Raw genomic sequence first — 15,039 nt, 5'->3', positions numbered from 1 at the left:
AAACAACAACTCCAGTGTGTGTGATATCAACTGTTTTATTTGCATATGTTCCTGTAAAACATTAGTGGGGTTTTTGCGCATGTATTGTTTAATGTTTCTAATTATTATAAATATAATATGTATTCATAGTTTTTAAAATAGTACATAAGGATATACATTAGAGAATCAAGGTTACCCTCCCTGGCAGCATATACGTCTCCCAGCCCCACTCCCAAATATAACTATTGTGTTTATAAGTATTTTCCCAGGTATTGGTTACATAAAAATATATATAACTTTAAATAGACAGATATTTTAGTATATCCTTACACACAGTCCACATTATATTATACATACTGCTCCTGATTTGCATAAACCTTTTTCTTAAATTTTAAATACAATTACAGATTTATAGGTGGTTACCAAAAAAAAAAAAGTGTACCAGGAGTCCCACGTACCCTTCACCCAGTTTCCCCAGTGGTAACTTCTTGCATAACTCTTGTCCAGTATCAAAGCCAGGAAATTGACCTTGATAGAATCCACAGATCTCATCTGGGTTTCATCAGTTTTACACACACTCATTTGTGTGTGTCCATATAGTTCTTCATGCACGTATTTTTTTTTTTTTTTTTTTTTGCATTCTGCGGGCCTCTCACTGTTGTGGCCTCTCCCATTGTGGAGCACAGGCTCCGGACGCGCAGGCTCAGCGGCCATGGCTCACGGGCCCAGCCGCTCCGCGGCATGTGGGATCCTCCCGGACTGGGGCACGAACCCGCGTCCCCTGCATCAGCAGGCGGACTCTCAACCACTGCGCCACCACGGAAGCCCCATGCACGTATTTTTTAATTGCATAAGTGGCTTTGTGCTACATGTCACTATATTTCTGCCTTCACTGCTTATGCGATTTATCCACGCACCTGTGTGTACAGCTAGTTCCTTGTTTCTACTCCTGAAGAGGATCCCATAGTTTACATCTTCCACCTGTTATGTACCTGTTCCCCAACAGTGGACACTGAACCAGCTTCTCTCTTCCTACCTGCACAGACAGTACTTCAGTGAAGAGTCTCACCCATGTGCCCTTGTGGATTTGTGTCAGATACACAGACAGGAGTGGGATTGCTGAGGCATTTGTGTACTTGGCTCTGCAGAGTGTCTGCATAAGTCCATATGCCAGCAGGCATGGCATGAAAAGTTCCTGGATTCCTACATTGTGTAACTGCTTAAGATATAATCCTGGGGTTTAAGATCTAAAGCCTAAAATGTCATAGAAAACCTTCATGGGATCATAGGAAAAAAAACTTAAAAAAATTTTTTTTACTCATGGTAAGAGATTTTGTATGATATGAAACTTATATTGAAACTACAGATAATTTTAAATCTCTGAATGGTATCATGTGATTTCAGATCTTTTTTCCAGTATCGTTCTCTTTCCTTTTCCCATCTCCCCAAATAACATATCTGATTATAAACACAGCTTTTATTTACTTATTTATTTTTTGAGAGGAAGGCTCTTGGCTATAATGTCTAAAGTTCTGAGGACATGATTCATTTCAAGCCAGGATATAGTTCTAAGGGATGAAAAAAATAAGGGTGAGAGTGGAAATTTAGAAAAAAAATCCGTTTCTGTTATATTAAATAATCACTGTAGCAGCTTCCCTGGTGGTGCAGTGGTTAAGAATCCGCCTGCCAATGCAGGGGACACAGGTTCGATCCCTGGTCTGGGAAGATCCCACACGCCGCGGAGCAACTAAGCCCGTGCGCCACAACTACAAGCCTAAGCTCTAGAGCCCGCGAGCCGCAACTACCAAGCCCGTGTGCCACAACTACTGGAGCCCGCGCACCTAGAGCCCATGCTCCGCAACAAGAGAAGCCACTGCAATGAGAAGCCCGCGCACCACAACGAAGAGTAGACCCCACTCGCCGCAACTAAAGAAAGCCCGCACGCAGCAACAAAGCCCAACACAGCCAAAAATTAATTAATTATAAAAAAAATAATCACTGTAATGAGACTTAGGCAGCACAAGCATCTTTCATCCTGTTTACATGTGCCATGCCCCGGCCAGGATGTCGGTGGCCCACCTGTTGTCACTGCTACAGCCACTAACTGCTTACTGAGAAGGAAAGTTTAGGCAAATTGTCACTAGACAGGCTGGATTTCACAGGCTTCTGTGAAATAGACTGACTTGTATAAAAATACACTGCTGTTCTGTGTCAGTGGCCTCAGTTCTTTGAAAGATACTTCCATGATTGTGTCTGTCTTAACTGATTTTGAAAACACAGTTTTCAAAACATCTCATTTGCATTCACTGAGGTACTGCTTCGTGGGCAGCGTAATCAAATGGACTGTTTACACACTTATTAGGTGTCAGCAACTCAGCTTGTTTGTCCATCCGAGCCCTCTTAGTGAGAGGTAGTTCTCTGGTCCTAGTATGACTTTGAGAATCCTCTAAAATGGGAGTGGCAGAGTTCTATCCATTGGTCTCATGGAGCCAGTCCACGGAACAGTAGTTTTTAATTTAGCGCATTTTTTTTCCATGTCAGTATAGAATGACAGCACCTTTGTTAATTGGTTTCTATCGGGCAGTTTATTTAAACTTCTTCAGTAAAACCATAGCCTTGATTTGATTTGTTAACATGATTTTTCAGCTGAAGGTAGACTCCTAGAAATTCAAGAAAACTAAATTTACTAATAGATGAGTTAACATATCAACAATCACTTGGCTGTAGTGAGAAACAAGAAAGCTATTAAGAATTGTAAATATAAAAAATAATCTTGATAATTGAACGACTAAATGTTAGTCCAGTATATATATTGGATTGGCCAAAAGGTTCCTTCGGTTTTTTCCGTAAGACGGCTCTCACAGCACTTGGTTGTCTTTAGCTTCATTCAAAACAATTTTGTTAGATTGTATGTGACAGCTGTCATATCAGCGTGCATTTAAAAAAAGACTTACCAAAATTGGTGATTTTTTTGTGTAGCCATTTTAATATTGAAGATGGAAGGAAAACATTTTCGGCCTGTTATGCTTTATTATTTCAAGAAAAGTAAAAACGCAACTGAAACACGAAAAGATTTGTGCAGTGTATGGAGAAGGTGCTGTGACTGATTGAACGTGTCAGAAGTGGTTTGCGAAGTTTCGTGCTGGAGATTTCTCGCTGGACGATGCTCTGCGGTCTGGTAGACCAGTTGAAGTTGATAGCAATCAAATCGAGACATTAATTGAGAACGATCACCATTATTACCACTAGGGAGATAGCCGACATACTCAGAATATCCAAATCAAGCTTTGAAAATCATGTGCACCAGCTGGGTTACGTCAGTCACTTTGATGTTTCAGTTCCATGTTAAGCGGGGAAAAAACCTTCTTGACCCTATTTCTGCATGCGATTCTCTACTTAAACGTAACAAAAACGTTCCATTTTTAAAACAAATTGTGACAGGTGATGAAAAGTGGATACTGTACAATAATGTGGAATGGAAGAGATCGTGGGGCAAGTGAAATGAACACCACCAACCACACCAAAGGCCAGTCTTCATCCAGAGAAGGTGATGTGTATATGGTGAAATTGGAAGGGAGTCCTCTGTTATGAGCTCCTTCTGGAAAACCAAACGATTAATTCCAACAAGTACTGCTCCCAATTAGACTAACTGAAAGCAGCACTCGACTAAAAGCGTCCAGAATTAGTCAACAGAAAACGCATAATCTTCCATCAGGATAACACAAGACCGCATGTTTCTTTGATGACCAGGCAAAAACTGTTCCAGCGTGGCCGGGAAGTTCTGATTCATCCGCCGTATTCACCAGACATTACACCTTCAGATTTCATTTCAGTCTTTACAAAATTCTCTTAATGGAAAAAATTTCAGTTACCTGGAAGACTGTAAAAGGCACCTGGAACAGTTCTTTGTGCAAAAAGATAAAAAAGTTTTGGGAAGATAGGGTTTCCCTGGTGGCGCAGCGGTTGAGAGTACGTCTGCCGATGCAGGGGACGTGGGTTTGCGCCCCGGTCCGGGAAGATCCCACATGCCGCGGAGCAGCTGGGCCTGTGAGCCATGGCCACTGAGCCTGCGCATCCAGAGCCTGTGCTCCGCAACGGGAGAGGCCACAACAGTGAGAGGCCCGCGTACTGCAAAAAAAAAAAAAAAAGTTTTGGGAAGATGGAATTATGAAGTTGCCTGAAAAATGGCAGAAGGTAGTGGAACAAAAGGGTGAATACGTTGTTCAATAAAGTTCTTGGCGAAAATGAAAAATGTGTCTTTGGTTTTTACTTTAAAAACCAAAGGCACTTTTTTGGCCATCCCAATACTTCATTAGCATATGATGTGGAACAGAGAGTAACTCATTTGCAAAGGTGAGAAGTTAATCTGGGAATGAGAAATGGCCCCTCAGTATGACTCCACCTATTGCAGTCACAGCTCATAAGCCTGTGGGTTACAAGTATGCCGCTGACCAGTGTCATCTCCTGCCTATTCTCGCCAGACACCCTTGCACTTGGCAGTGATCACCAGGCAGGAGGCTGTGGTGGAGGACTTGCTGAGGGCCGGGGCCGACCTCACCCTTCTGGACCGCTCGGGTAACTCTGCTTTGCACCTGGCTGCCAAAGGAGGACACGATGAAATTCTCAGCATTTTACTCAAGCACAAGAAGGCAGCACAACTTATCAACCACCCCAACGGGGAAGGTAAGAGACAGTCACACATCGTGGTGTAACCCTCTCTGTCTGCTTTCTACACAAAAAGTAGCTCTCTGGTAAATGTGTGTTATTTGATTGGCACCCCAAAGTGCTTTCCTTAATCACTTAGAATTCATCATCTCTTATGGAAATTTCCATTGCTGGCTGTAGCTAATTCCTTTAAAGATGATTTGGAATAGGCAGTCAGTAGGAGGAAAAAGCAAAGGCCTGAGCAAACACCAGTCTTGGTATGTAGAAAGCATCCGTTATTCGGAGAATGTTTATATGCTCTCAGTGTCTCCTGAGAACGTGAAAGGAGTCTGGGTTTACATGCAGAATAACTGACTTACAGCACCTGTAAAGACTGTCTGAAGGAGAGATTCTGTTGGCACTCAACATGCTGACCCCCGACAGCCTTCCCTCCCCGTGACCGTGCCTGTGCTTGGGCTGCAGGTCTGAACGCCATTCACGAGGCCATGATGAGCAACAGCTTGCCGTGTCTGCTGCTGCTCGTGGGCGCCGGGGCTGACGTCAACGCTCAGGAGCGGAAGTCGGGGCGCACGGCGCTGCATCTGGCCGTGGAGCACGACAACATCTCCTTGGCTGGCTGCCTGCTCCTGGAGGTGAAGGATGCGCTTACCTGCCTTTGCATTCAATTCCCAAAGGGGATTGGGGGAAATCTTTTCGAAGAATGATGTCGCGAACAGGTTATCTCCCTACATTCTGCTCCACCTTTGTAACATCTACTCTATCTACTCGACGCTTCAGAATAGCAGCTCAGGCTCTCCCGGCATCCCTTGCCTGGTTATTTCTAACTGGGGATTTCTTCAATGGCAGAGCCTGCCCAAAATAGCAACAGGGCTGGTAATATGACCCGGGGAGCCATGCAGACAGGGGGAGGCGGGGACAAAAGGGCGAGAGAAGCTTGGACTAACCGTTTTCTGTGGGGGGGGATTTTAGGGTGATGCCCATGTAGACAGCACCACCTATGACGGAACTACACCCCTGCACATAGCAGCTGGGAGAGGGTCCACGAGGCTGGCAGCTCTTCTCAAGGCAGCAGGTAAGGGAGCCTGGCGGTCGGTGATGGAAAATGTCATCAGGAATGCAAACCCAGCCTCAGTAGAGCAGCCACGCCACCTTCTTAAGCCACAGACCCGCTGCAGAAAGGCACAAGTAAATAAAAGTTCTCTGGCAAATCACATTCAACTGCCGTAGAGGCACTGTTTGGACTAGTAGTCCCGGGCTTCGTGCTGACAGTCACGTTAGTTTTTACTCTCCAGTTCACCTGTTTGTTTTGGATGTGGGTTGTCTTCATTGACTCCCATGACAAGAGCTCTTAACGTTGAATCGAATTCCTTGTAGAACTCGGAGCAGTATCCACCTCAGGTCATGTCACAAGTCCTCAGAAGGAAAAGTTTATTGGTATAAGAAATGATTTAAAGACTTCCTTTTGCAAGAAAGGTCCCTGAGAAGCCAGAGTAATAGGAAGAAACAAGTGGGCGGTGTGTTGAGTACTGTCATGTACCAGGCACTAAACATCGCTAGCTGCTGTTGGGCTGTTGGGCTATAGGCACTCCACACGCACTGTCTCATTTAGTCTTACTTAATCCACAATAACCCTTTGAGACAAAGCCCATTATTAGCCCCATTTTATAGCCAAGGAAACAGACTAGAGAGACTTCTGCATCCCGGTCCCAGGGCCCCAGTAAGGGGCAGAGCTGTGAGTCACACCTCGTCACCCTGAACTTCCAGACTCCATTCTCTCTGCTGTGTTTCTGTCCCCTGTTTTGCTCAAGGATTTGAAGGTGTTATTCCAATTCAATCCTCTCTTCCTGTGAAATACAGAAAAAATTATTCCTGCTCATCCTTGAATCTCTACTGCCTTGTGTATTTAGAACCTCAAAAAATGTTTAATGGAATTGGTATCTCAAGCCTGTCCTGGCCTATGTGATTTACCTCAGAGGTTATTAAATTTTTTTTAGAAAATAAATGCTTCACAAATTCAAGAAAAGAGAAGATTAAATACCTTCTAAAAAAAACTGAGGCCAGAAAAATATGAGAACCTTTTCTTTGGCAGCACTACATTTTTCTGACATCACATCCCGAATAAGCAGCAGCCTTTTCTTTCCTCCTTTGTCAAGTTGACGTTCCCGTGAACAAGAGACGATGATTGCAGTGTGGATGAATAGTGTGGGGAGTCACTGGTTATAATTAAGAAATGCCTTCAGACGAGAAGCTCTGACCCTTCCAAGAATGCTTTCTCTCTAATTCTCAGTATCCCATGAAAGGAGTAGCAAGTAGCAGTTTCTCCAGTACATAAATGAAGAAACTCAGAAGAAAAACCTAGTCCTGGGCTTCCCTGATGGCGCAGTGGTTGAGACTCCGCCTGCCGATGCAGGGGACACGGGTTCGAGCCCTGTTCCAGGAAGATCCCACGTGCTGGGGAGCAACTAAGCCCACGCCACAACTACTGAGCCTGTGCTCTAGAGCCCGCTAAGCCACAACTACTGAAGCCTGTGCACCTAGAGCCTAGGCTCCGCAATAAGAGAAGCCACCGCAATGAGAAGCCCGCGCACCGCAACGAAGAGGGGCCCCCACTCATTGCAACTAGAGAAAGCCCACGCGCAGCAGCAGCGAAGACCCAACGCAGACAAAAATAAACAAAATTTAAAAACAAAATTTAAAAACAAAAACAAAATCCTAGTCCTGAGCTCAGAGTCATGAAGAAGATCACTTAAGGAACAGACCTAGTTAAGCTTCTCCATCTTGGGTCCTGCAAATTGTTCATCCTAGTTTCTCTACTGTTTCCGTGGTCGGGTGACACTTACTGCCCCAGAGATCAGGCTGCAGCTGGGAGAACAGAGTAAGAAGTGGCATGCAGATCCTCTCATTATTATTATTATTATCTCTATTATTATTTATTATCCCCTATTATTGAAGTTGTCAAGAGTCAAACGTCCCCCCAGCAAGACTAAAACAAGGTCCTCTTTCCAAAAGGGGAGCGTGCTGAACTTCCTACTGTTCATCAGGCAGCAATAAAATAGTCTCTCTAAGCCTTTGAGAAGTTAACTCTAGCCTTAATTTTTGAGTTACTTCAGGTGTTTCTCGCTGCTGGCTAAGGAACAGACCAGATTTTCCAAGACTGGCCCTAACTTTTTCAACAACTCCACATCCTACCAGAAGGTTTTCTTGGCATTTTGCGTTTAAGGATCAGTGCCGTACCCAGGAGTAAAGCGGAACAGGTTGGCACTAGACAGCAGCAGCTTTGCTCTTTTGAGCCAGCAGGTGAAGAGGCTGAGAAACGTGCGGCGCTGGGCATCAATTTGAACATTTAGGACCTTAATCCCGAGCGTGCACCCTGGTCCCTGTAAACTGCTGCCGTCGGTCCTCAGGTTAAAGATGCATCGTTCACTTGAAAACTGTCCTATAGCGTCAAATGTGAGAGTCAGCGTGTTCCAGGTCTTTTGTTTTTGAAAGTGTCCTTGGCCATATGGGGTATCTGCAGTCACCTTTACAGTCAAGATGCATTAGAACTTATTTAAATTTAAATTTTTAAGTTTAAAAGCAGGTTTCTGGATATTTCAGTAGAAAATGTGTTTTATATGCTTATAAATAAACATGTTTTATCTGTTTATAGACTCTGACCCCTGCAGGCAGTTAGAAGTTGACAAGATGTGGGTTTACCTAACGCTGTGTTAACTTGACTTCGCAGGAGCAGATCCCCTGGTGGAGAACTTTGAGCCTCTGTACGACCTGGATGACTCTTGGGACGAGGATGGAGAGGATGAAGGAGTCCTGCCAGGAACCACTCCTCTGGATATGGCCACCAGCTGGCAGGTGAGTGCGGCTCCGCCCGTGTGCTCGCTGCTCCTGAGGGAGCTCCAGGTCCAGGGACGTCAGAGCAGGTGGCCTTCCTCGGTCTTTACTCCCCAAAGCACATGCCTGTTATTTTTTAAGAAAGTCTGCTTGTCAAGAGCTGTATTTATCTTGAAAAGCCTATCTGTGAAAGATCTAGGTCAGCAGAGTTCTGAGTGTAAAAGTATATGGCTAATCAGATCAGAGTTAGAAGAGAGAAACACAAAATTCACGTTACAGGTTACCCACTCTGAACTTACACCACAGTCGTTCCCATCTCAGTTTCTGAAGCCAGGATAACTGTTACGGTTGGCTTGAACTTCGGTAAGTGATTTCTGAACATAAAAAGAAATGGGGATTCTTCTGAGGATCTGCACAAATGTAAACAAAGTAAACAGCCTTAAAGCTTTCCTCGGAACTCTGCTGACCTGAGATCTGAAGGCGAAAGCAGTTACTGGGTCTTTTGGGCGTCGGGAGGGGAGCCAGAGGGAGGAGGTGGGCGGCCCAGCTGAATATTAACCCTTCGCAGGGCCAGGTGCCGCTCCCTGTCCAAAACTGCCCGCTTGCCCCTCGCGGGCCGCGTGGGTTGAGCTGAGTGACCCTGGCGGAGAGACCACACGGCTCTCTTTACGTTGAACGCCTGGTTTTCCCAGAAGCCTCACCACAGAACACAAAGATAACCCACTTCAGTGACCCCATGTGGTCCTCGCCCAGGTCAGCCAGCCACCGAGTGACTGCAGAGAGCGCAGAACAGCCCCCAGAGCTATGCAGTTTTGGTTTTTTCCTCTCTTTTAACCTAAGACTTTTCTGGCCCCGCAGTTAAAACGTGGATGGTGCCAGGAGGCTGACCCCAAGCCCTGTGAGCGTTTGTACACCTCAGTTTGGGCACGTTCGTAAAACTCGCTCTCAGAAGCCTTTTCACTAGGGAGGAGGGGCAGCCGCAGAGCCCAGCTTCACAGCTCAGCGTGAGCTCAGCCCCCTCCCTAGCTCTCAGGGAACATCGCTGACCCACACGTGGCTGACTGGGTGGCCTAGACTGCCTCTGCCCCTCAGCAGGGCCGTGGCCTTGGCTCTGTGTGAGGCTGGGTTGGGTCTTGCTCCCCACCTCAGGCGGCTCCCGTGGAGCACAGCCTCCCAGGCCCAGAGCCCCCCAGAGGGCACGCGTATTCTCGGGCGATGGTACTGACCCCTCTTCCCATTCCTCCGTCTTTGGGGTCCTGGCCCCTCCCGAGGAGGACACGCCGAGTCCTTTGTATTACAGAGAAGCAGATTTCCCTCATGGTCCCTGTAACGTGCAACATCTCCCCGTGCTTTTCCTCCCAACAGGTATTTGACATATTAAATGGGAAACCCTATGAGCCAGAGTTTACACCTGACGATTTACTGGCACAAGGTGAGTTGTGGGAGAAGCGGGTTCTTTGAGCCAGTGTCATCTCCACCCTGTCACTGAAGCGGGGGGGGGGGGTCAGGGTGTGCTGTGAAAGGCACAGGGGCTTCTCTCAGAATCAGGAGACCCTGGAGGGGCGCCACGGAGAAGGTCCGGCTGTAAATTACGACAGCGTGGGCTGCTGCCGACTTCCACGTGAAGGAACGTGACTGCTTCCCCGGGGCGGGAGGGTGAGCGGTGTGGCAGTGATCCATCCCTCCGGAGCGTCTCTGGTCGGTTAGGACGGTCGTGTTTCTTCTTTATTCTCTTCAGGAGACATGAAACAGCTGACTGAAGATGCGAAGTTGCAGCTCTACAAGTTGCTAGAAATTCCTGATCCAGACAAAAACTGGGCTACTCTGGCACAGAAATTAGGTTTGGGGATACTAAATAATGCCTTCCGGCTGAGTCCTGCTCCTTCCAGAACTCTCATGGACAACTACGAGGTAACACGTCGTCTTACATCTTTGACTACGTTTATTTGACTTTGCTCTGTTAACACCATTGGCCGGAGCATAATCCCTTTCCTTCTCCCTTAACTCTGAGGTAGAAAATCAGTCATTACCCGTGTCCTGGGAGGGTTGACCCAGGACAGCAGGAAACCCACCTTGGCTGTTTTCAGACACCTTGAGACTTGCTGCAGAAATGCTACTTAGAGTGTCAGGATGGTCACAGAACTTTGATCTCGCTGAACAAAGACGAAAGACTGTAATCAACCTTCATGCCTTGCCCTCCCCAAGAACATGCCTTGATCGCATGTCAGCACATGGAACCAGTGACGTGACTCCTTGCGGAGCCATTACCTGGTGATGCTTTCCTTTCTAAAACGAAAAGGTAGAAAAACACGGGGTGAAATTACTTTCTGTGGCAAAGTTCATCATCAGCTCGTTTCTCAGTGGTTTCCAGAGCTTCAGGGATATGGGGTAGACTTCACTCTGGGTAGAGTTTTACTGCCTCAGCACCTTCTCTGCTTACTATAAAGTGCTTCTCCGTGATTTCCTGAGTGGTCTTTGAGCTGAAACAGGAAACTTGATTCAAAGACCGCGTACCTTTGAGTTGCTCTCTGCCCTGAGAGCAACCTCCCAGGCTGCCGGCTATCTCGGGGGAAGGGGCGTGCTGTCGTGTTCACAGCCTGCCTGCTTGTCCCTGCACAGCTTTGAATGCAGAGACATCCTCTTTCTTCATTTCTGTCTCGCAGGTCTCTGGGGGGACAATAAAAGAGCTGGTGGAGGCCCTGAGGCAGATGGGCTACACCGAAGCCATTGAAGTGATCCAAGCAGCCTACTGCACGTCGGGCAGTGCGGCCACCAGCCCGGTGGAGGCTGCCCCCCAGGCCCACTCGCTGCCCTTCTCGCCTGCTTCCACAGGGCAGCAAATAGGTAAAGAAAAAGGATTGAAAAAGCGGTCGAGACATTTCCCCGCCCTGCCAGGCTGGCGCCTTCAGCCTCTGGGGCTGTGGTCTGTCCTCCCCACCACCACCTCCCGGACACGCCGTCCGCTACATCCGTCTCCCTCGGGGACCATAGGTTGTACTGTCTTCCCCTCCGGACGCTACCATTCAGGGGAGGGGCTGTCCCCACAACAGCCACATGGGCACCCGAGTCGCTCAGGTTCACGGTAAATACCAAAACAGCAGGCTGCAGGCGGTGAAGGCCAGCATTACTTCTCTCACTGCTTAAATTTACGAAAGAGAGAGAAACATCCAGACCCGGGTCGGTGGAGGCAGGACTAGCGCCCCAGGCTGTGGACTGACGCTGCGATGTTTCCCACCGCTGCCCAGGCTCCCCTCCTGTGGTCCTGTCTCTCCTCCCTTCAGCCTCCCCCCGCGTCCACAACGCTGCCCCGTCACCCCACCTAGAACGCGTGCCCTAATGGACTCCCAGCGCCACAGTCCTCCATTTCCCTTCAAATGTATTCTCCCGCCCTAACAACCATTCCTCTCATGCTCTCTCCTCCTACGCTGCCCACACCCCTTCCCACTCCTCACTCATCCCGTGTCCTTGCCTCACTCCACCGAGAACAGAGAAACCACTAGACTTCTCTCATCTTTGCACCATCAGACCTCCAGCCCGCCTGGGCCCGCCTCTTGCCCAGCCAGGTCCTGCTCCTCTAACCCTCGCTTTGCTCTCATGCCTTAGCATTTTCTCCCTCCCGACTAGATCCCCTCGCAAGCGTGCTGTAGTTTCTCTCATCTTTTCAAAAGAAGACGGAAACAAACATCCCCTTGATTCCCCCATCCCCTTTAGCCGCAGCCCGATTTCTCTGTTCTCCTACCCAGCCAGGCTTCCCGGAAGAACTCTGTAGCGTTCTTCTCTCCACCTCCTCTCCTCTCTCCTCGACACACTGTGCCTGCACCAGGCCCCTCTCACCACGAGGACCGGCGTCTGCTCACATCTGGTCGCCATCCGCTCGCAGCGCGCATCCCGGGGGACCGCTCTTCAGACAGCCTCCCCTCCGGGCTCTCCCCTGGCACGCTCACCTCCACACTCACCTTTTAAAGTTGCAGCCTCCAGAGCCCCATCCTAGGTGCTCCTTACTTGTCCTCACCTGCCCAGGACTCTTGATACCCACTCACAGCCAGGCTCGGCGCTGGCCACGGCGGTCACAAGCACTGCTATCCTCCAAGAGGTTGCGACTGCGTGTGAACGCTCGCTGGCCCCGACCGCCCCCACCCAGCCCACCTCCATCTCTTGCCTTGATGCCTGCCGCAGCTCCTAGTCAGTCTCCCTGTTTCCAATCTCTCCGCCCGCCTTCAGGCCATTCCCTACACAACAGGTAGTGTGATTCTTTTTAAAAATGACGTTCCTCCCTCCCCTTCATTCAGCCATTCAACAGATCTCTACTGAGCACATCTGGCGTGCCCACCCAGCAGTGTTGCAGGCGTTGAAGATGGGTCAGTGAGCAGCAAAGACAGTGTCCCTGCTTTATCTGCTCTCTCTTTCAAACATCGCTTTCGCCTGTGCTTCCTCCTGCCCCCCTGCCCTGCCGCGTGTTCCTTCTGCCACCCCAGATCACTAGTCCGATCCAGGCTCAGGGTCTTTGAGCTTTCTCGTCCCCTTCCCCGCAAAGGTCCTTACCTGGCGGGCTCCTTCTTGCCGTTCAGTTTCAGCACTGGTGTCACCTTGCTGGGGTGGGAGGGCCCTTCCTAGGGGAGTGAGGACAGGTGTTGTGCACGCTTTAGAAAGGAATAGCGTATCCACCAGAAAACCACCCACATCTCCTGTCATATGACCTGACGCTCCGTCTGCACAAACAAAGAAGTAGGTAAATACTTATATTTTAAAAAGCCTTAAGCCCTCAATTTGTAGTTATTTTTAAAATACCTCACAGTTCCTAGCACATAACAGAAACCCATAAAGATTGATGGGTTGAATAAATCAATGACAATAGCCATGCCCCTGCCATTAAGGTCTTAACGTTTTAACACTGGAATTTAATATACAAGAAGATAGCTTTTTGATTCGCGTACGGTAGACTTCTGTTTCCTTGGTCACTCTCTCCCTATAGGAAATAATTCACATTGCTCAGATCCCTCAAGACACTTCTCAAAGGAGAATCTGACCTAATTGCCCAGTAGAGGCTCATTTTCATCAAAATCACTCACTTTTTTGGCTACCAAAACATTTTTGAGGCAATGTATAGTGTCTAATAGCATACGAGGCCCAGAGGGAGATCTCATTTTTATTTCCTACTTCTGTCACCAATTTATTTTGCCTACGTTCAGCAATTTCCCCAGCTATAAAATAGGTAATACAGTGGGTGGAAAAAATACACCTAATTTCTAAGAAAAAAAAAAAAAGGTACACTTTGAGTCTAGAGAATTCAGAAAGGATTCTGATAAACATGAGGCTAGATTATAAGAAAGAGAGGTGAAAACACCTGGCTAACTTTGACATTTTCACACTTTTTATAAAGCTCAGTGTTTTCTGTCCCCACCCCCCCACCCCCCCAATTCCCCCCCCCCCCCCGCACCGTGAACAGTAGCAACACCTGGGGCGGCGTAGGTGGGCCCCTGGTGACTGGTGGAGGGGAACAGGCAGAATTCTGCAGCCCACGAGCCTTCCAGATACACACGGGAGCCCAGCGGGGATGGCCGTGTGCCCCGTGCACCCCTGTGAGTCCGTGCTTTCTCCCCCCAGACGAGTTCCGGGACGACAGCGTCTGTGACAGCGGCGTAGAGACATCCTTCTGCAAACTCAGCTTCACAGAGTCTCTGACCAGCGGCAGCTCCTTGCTAACTATTAACAAAGTGCCCCACGATTACGGGCAGGAAGGACCTCTAGAAGGCAAAATTTAGCCTGCTGGCAGCTTCCAACACCGAGTAAACCAAAGCTCTGAAATTCCACCGCGTTGTCCAGAGGAAGGAAGTGCATCCGAAGTGCTCCGAGGAATACCGGCCTGCTTGGATCGCGCTGGGTGTAATTCAAGGCCTTAAATGTGGATTTCTTCTTTGGTTCTGAAATGAATTTTAGTTCAGTTGACTTACCGATAGCGTCTACGATCACAGCCCGCGGCTGGGCTGACGCCTCTTCGGGAGTGCAGTAGCTTGTTGAGCTTTACCAGCTGCTTTCTGTTCTCATTGCTGCTGTCCCTCTGCTGCTTCCCCACTGTCATTAAAAGTTGTCACAGTCCCTACTGGGTGTTCCTTCTGGCCGTCCATAGCACAGTTGTGCATTCAGATTAAGGATTATGAATTTTAAAGTGAGAGTTATTTGGTGTGTGATTTAAAAAAAAAAAAAAAAAAAAGGCTCATTAGGACTTCCCTGGCTGTCCTGTGGTTAGGACTCGGTGCTTCCACTGCAGGAGGCCCGGGTTCGATCCCTGGTTGGGGAACTAAGATCCCGCAAGCTTGAGTGGCTGGAAAAAAAAAAAAAAAAAGCTCACTGCTTTTCCTAATGTGGTTCTCTCTGTGATTTGAAAAAAGAATATGTACATGTCAGTATTTAAACATGGTTACAATCAGTCCTGAAAATGGTATTTCCCCCCTTTGGCTGCATTTTGCTATTGTAAATATGTTTTTTAGATCAAATACTTTAAAGGAAAAAATGTTGGATTTATAAATGCTATTTTTTATTTTACTTTTATAATAAAAGGAAAAGTAA

General features: G+C 47.8%; 2 protein-coding genes across 52 annotated transcripts in view; one reads left to right on the top strand and one right to left on the bottom strand.

Annotated features, from left to right (window-relative positions):
• NFKB1 (nuclear factor kappa B subunit 1) overlaps positions 1 to 15,011 on the top strand; it is a 122,307-nt gene extending 107,296 nt beyond the window's left edge. For all 3 annotated transcript variants that reach the window (XM_060299752.2, XM_030845109.3, XM_030845108.3), the window contains 8 exons: positions 4,461 to 4,662; positions 5,107 to 5,276; positions 5,614 to 5,716; positions 8,369 to 8,493; positions 9,838 to 9,904; positions 10,211 to 10,383; positions 11,136 to 11,316; positions 14,077 to 15,011. In XM_060299752.2, the coding sequence (XP_060155735.1) occupies positions 4,461 to 4,662; positions 5,107 to 5,276; positions 5,614 to 5,716; positions 8,369 to 8,493; positions 9,838 to 9,904; positions 10,211 to 10,383; positions 11,136 to 11,316; positions 14,077 to 14,234 (1,179 nt within the window). In that variant the 3' untranslated portion in view covers positions 14,235 to 15,011. The remainder of the gene's footprint in view (positions 1 to 4,460; positions 4,663 to 5,106; positions 5,277 to 5,613; positions 5,717 to 8,368; positions 8,494 to 9,837; positions 9,905 to 10,210; positions 10,384 to 11,135; positions 11,317 to 14,076) is intronic.
• Positions 1 to 15,039, bottom strand: part of MANBA (mannosidase beta) — a 589,447-nt gene that overhangs the window by 428,673 nt on the left and 145,735 nt on the right. For 12 of the 49 annotated variants that reach the window (XR_009564068.1, XR_009564102.1, XR_009564070.1 and 9 more), the window contains 5 exons: positions 13,015 to 13,082; positions 10,987 to 11,139; positions 8,772 to 10,758; positions 8,341 to 8,598; positions 4,114 to 7,506 (listed from right to left, as the gene is read on the bottom strand). The gene's annotated coding sequence lies outside the window, so the exon portion shown is untranslated. The other 37 variants (XR_009564084.1, XR_009564109.1, XR_009564076.1 and 34 more) reach the window with 35 other exon arrangements.

The sequence above is a fragment of the Globicephala melas genome, chromosome 5 (genome assembly GCF_963455315.2).
Source record: "Globicephala melas chromosome 5, mGloMel1.2, whole genome shotgun sequence".
NCBI classification, from domain to species: Eukaryota; Metazoa; Chordata; class Mammalia; order Artiodactyla; family Delphinidae; genus Globicephala; species Globicephala melas.
The sequence above is the reverse complement of the archived record's forward strand: the minus strand, read 5'-3'. Positions and strand labels throughout refer to the sequence as shown.